Raw genomic sequence first — 3,121 nt, forward strand, 5'->3', positions numbered from 1 at the left:
TTGAGGTTTTAGACATAACAGAAACAGGGAGCAGCCACAAGAGAGGAGCAAGCAAGGGTGTTAGAGTATAGAGAGCGTTCAAGATTAATATCTACTCATCCAAATATTATTATTCGGTTTGAATTTATTGTTTTCTTTATGAATTCAGTTTTTAGACTTAATTATTATGTTTTGTTCTTGAGTATGATTGTTGGTTGAACCCCTTAGCTACCTAGGTTTTTGATGACTACTTTGTGATTTGAGTTTTTTTTCTTGGCTTTTGGATTTTAATGTTGGATTAATATTAAAGTAGAGAATCTTTTTATAATTGATTTGATGTGTTTGCATATATAATTTTGATTTATTATTGATCTTTGTTTCGTATGTGTCTTGTTGAAAGTCTTTCAGTTATAGACGCATATTTAGGTCGCCTACTGTGTGTTTGTGATTATTTTATGGTTTTACTAGACGTAGTAATCCATAGGAACATTGGTTGGTGATTTTATTAAAATTTTATATTCTACCTATCTAGAGACTGAGAGGTAATAGATAGTCGGGTTTTCCTTGGGATTAGGTGTTTAGGCTAGAACGCTCTGACAAGAGGTTTCCCTAGATTTCCCTAGTTTCATTGTAATTCCGTGTCTTATTGATTGTTCTTAGGTTACCCCTTGCACTTTAGGGTGTGTTGAGATAGTGAGACTGACAGGTAATCTATCTTTTAGGGTACTTTAGTATTGTTGGAGAGACTGACAGGTAATCCGACCAACAGGTAAGTTGAAACGCCACTTAGAGTTTCCTTTTAGGTCACACCCAGAGAATGATCAGGGATCCACTAGGTTATCTAAGTGTGTCGGATTTTAAGATCCCGGTTCCATCATAGTTTCCATAGCCGAGAGAGATCTAAGAGTTACAAGTAGGATTTTAAACCTAGGTAGTGTTTCTCCTATCTTTGAGTTCGTCTAGGTCATAGTGTTGAAGTTTGTTAGTGTCAATGCCAGTTTTAGTTAATTAGTCACTTGTTTAATCAATAAAATTATTATGTTCTTAGTCAGAGTCTAGTCTAGGTGTCGCTAGTGTCCTTTGGGTTCGATATCCGGACTTCATTAGGCTTTACTACAGTTGATAGGTACACATGCCTGTCTAGTGGTCTAGCATTAGGAGAGTCTAGGTTTGTAAATTTAAAACTAGAGTGTCTAGGTTAGGTTAGGTTTTTATAGACCGCATTCAGCACATCAAGTTTTTTTGGCGCCGTTGCCGGGGACACTTAGGCGATAACGTAACTAGCTTTGATTGAACTTAATTGATTAATTGGTCTTATTTGTATTTGTGTGTCTTAGTTTGTTTAAGTCAATCCGTGTTATAGATTTAACGTGTCTAGTCGTCTTTAGGATAATTTTGTTTTCGTTTTATTTAATCGAGTCTAGTTAATATGTTTAATAGATCGAGTCAGTTTAGGAGTATTTTATACAGAAGATGTTGGAAAGAGATGATGTTGGAAAGAGCTGAAGAAGAGGAACGTGAAAGAGTTCAAAAACTAGAGGCACTGGAAGCTAGGCTTGATAAGTTGATCAAAATATATTGTCTCCGTAAATTAGAAGAACTAGAAGCTAGGTTAGAGGAGTTAAGTGCTAGATATCAAATTAAGAGTCTTTCTTACAAAGAGCAGCAAGCCGTTTATGAAGATGATGAGGTTGTGTGTGAGGATATCACTTTGGAACCAGAGACAATAATGACGTGCCAGTCCCACCTCCAGTTCAGCAAGAAGTTACATCTACCGATCAGTATCCCATGTTTTGTAGCTATGAAGCAGAACCAGCAGATGATGACTTTCGGAGTGATGATGATGAGGGCGTGATAGAGGAGATGGAGTTGAAACCGGTGGATTACACGGATCTAAGTGAATATTATGTTGAGGAGCCACTTAACCAGATGGAAGATGACGAAGAGGAGGAGCATGCACCATCTTGGGAGGATGAGTTTGGTGATGAATTGGTGGGTTTACCAGTTTATGAAGAAGATGGAGAATTTGACCCTGTTGGCGATCTTATCTACTTAGAAACACTAATCATGGGGAAGCCAGCAATGGAGATCAAGCGTGCACCAAACGAAAAAGAAGAGGAAATGGCAAACGAAGAGGATCAGAATACGATGGTAGTTGAGTCACCACATCATATGAAGTTTAGCAGATCTGTGAAGGAACTAGATAGTGGATCGCCACCAAAGTTGAAAAGGCCGAAAAAGAGGGCGCGAAAATGCTTGGATCAGCATGTTTTGAGGGTTCAAACATGGTACATTAAGAGTTATGGGACAACACTGAAATGCAAGACAAACCATTTTCCTCATTATATGCCACGTATTAGGTTTGGTCCGGGTAAGTTTAAGTATTTGTGATCCGACCCGTTTGATTGTTTTAAAATGCTTTTTATTTCCACTATGTGTTGTTTGATTAAATATATTGGACGGGTGGAACTAAACGGGTTAGACCGGGGTTGGATAAAAGAAAAGCCTCCTGATTGAGATTTCTGAAGCGAGTCCGGCTGAAGACTCTTTTGTAAACTTAGCGCTTCCCGGGAGGCAACCCGGTAATATCTTTTCATTTTATTTTATTTTCATTTTTATTTTTAGTTCTTTGTTTTGCCGGGTGTTTCTTCTCTTTCTTGCAGGTTGTTCCAAAGTTTATTATGAGATGGTTGCTGAGCTATGATTTTAAACAAGTGTGGGGATGCAAGTTGCTTCAGGATTGTCGCTTTCGTTCGTGGAGATTATGTTATTGCAGCATTTATGTTTATCACGTTCAAATTGGAGGGCACGGAACAAGACTCATGACACACGAACACTGCATATTTACCAGGGGAGTCTGTTACATTTTCTTTATGCTTTGTTTTATTTTATTTCTCCTTTATTTTTGTCTTTTTCTTGTCTCACATTAAGGACAATGTGAAATTTAAGTGTAGGGATGGAAAACTGACGTTTTTAGGTAGTAAAAAATGTTAAAAAAATATATAAATAAAAAAATTAAAAAACTAAAAAAAATGTCCATTGAATTAAAGTTTTGCAACAAAATGGAAAATGATAGAAAAATTGGGGATTGGTTTTTCAAAACTACTAATATATATGAGATTAAATAAAGATAGCGCACTTT

At 36.8% G+C, this 3,121-nt stretch overlaps 1 protein-coding gene across 1 annotated transcript; it reads left to right on the forward strand.

Moving 5' to 3' along the window:
* Positions 1-1,354: 1,354 nt before the first annotated feature.
* On the forward strand, positions 1,355-2,370 carry LOC143544919 (uncharacterized). Its single transcript, XM_077036897.1, has 2 exons — positions 1,355-1,669; positions 1,828-2,370. The coding sequence occupies exons 1-2, from the start codon at positions 1,409-1,411 to the stop codon at positions 2,368-2,370; spliced, it is 804 nt and encodes a 267-aa protein (XP_076893012.1). The 5' UTR covers positions 1,355-1,408.
* The last annotated feature ends 751 nt before the right edge of the window (positions 2,371-3,121 follow it).

Source organism: Bidens hawaiensis, unplaced genomic scaffold, assembly GCF_021521415.1.
Source record: "Bidens hawaiensis isolate Kalapana, Puna unplaced genomic scaffold, B.hawaiensis_p1.1 tig00000904_1, whole genome shotgun sequence".
In the NCBI taxonomy this organism is placed as follows: Eukaryota; Viridiplantae; Streptophyta; class Magnoliopsida; order Asterales; family Asteraceae; genus Bidens; species Bidens hawaiensis.

Coding starts and splice junctions, on each gene's coding strand:
- LOC143544919 (XM_077036897.1), top strand. CDS start 1,409: ATGTTTAATAGATCGAGTCAGTTTAGGAGTATTTTATACAGAAGATGT. Junction 1,670..1,827: donor CCGTTTATGAAGATGATGAG/GTTGTGTGTGAG, acceptor GATGATGATGAG/GGCGTGATAGAGGAGATGGA.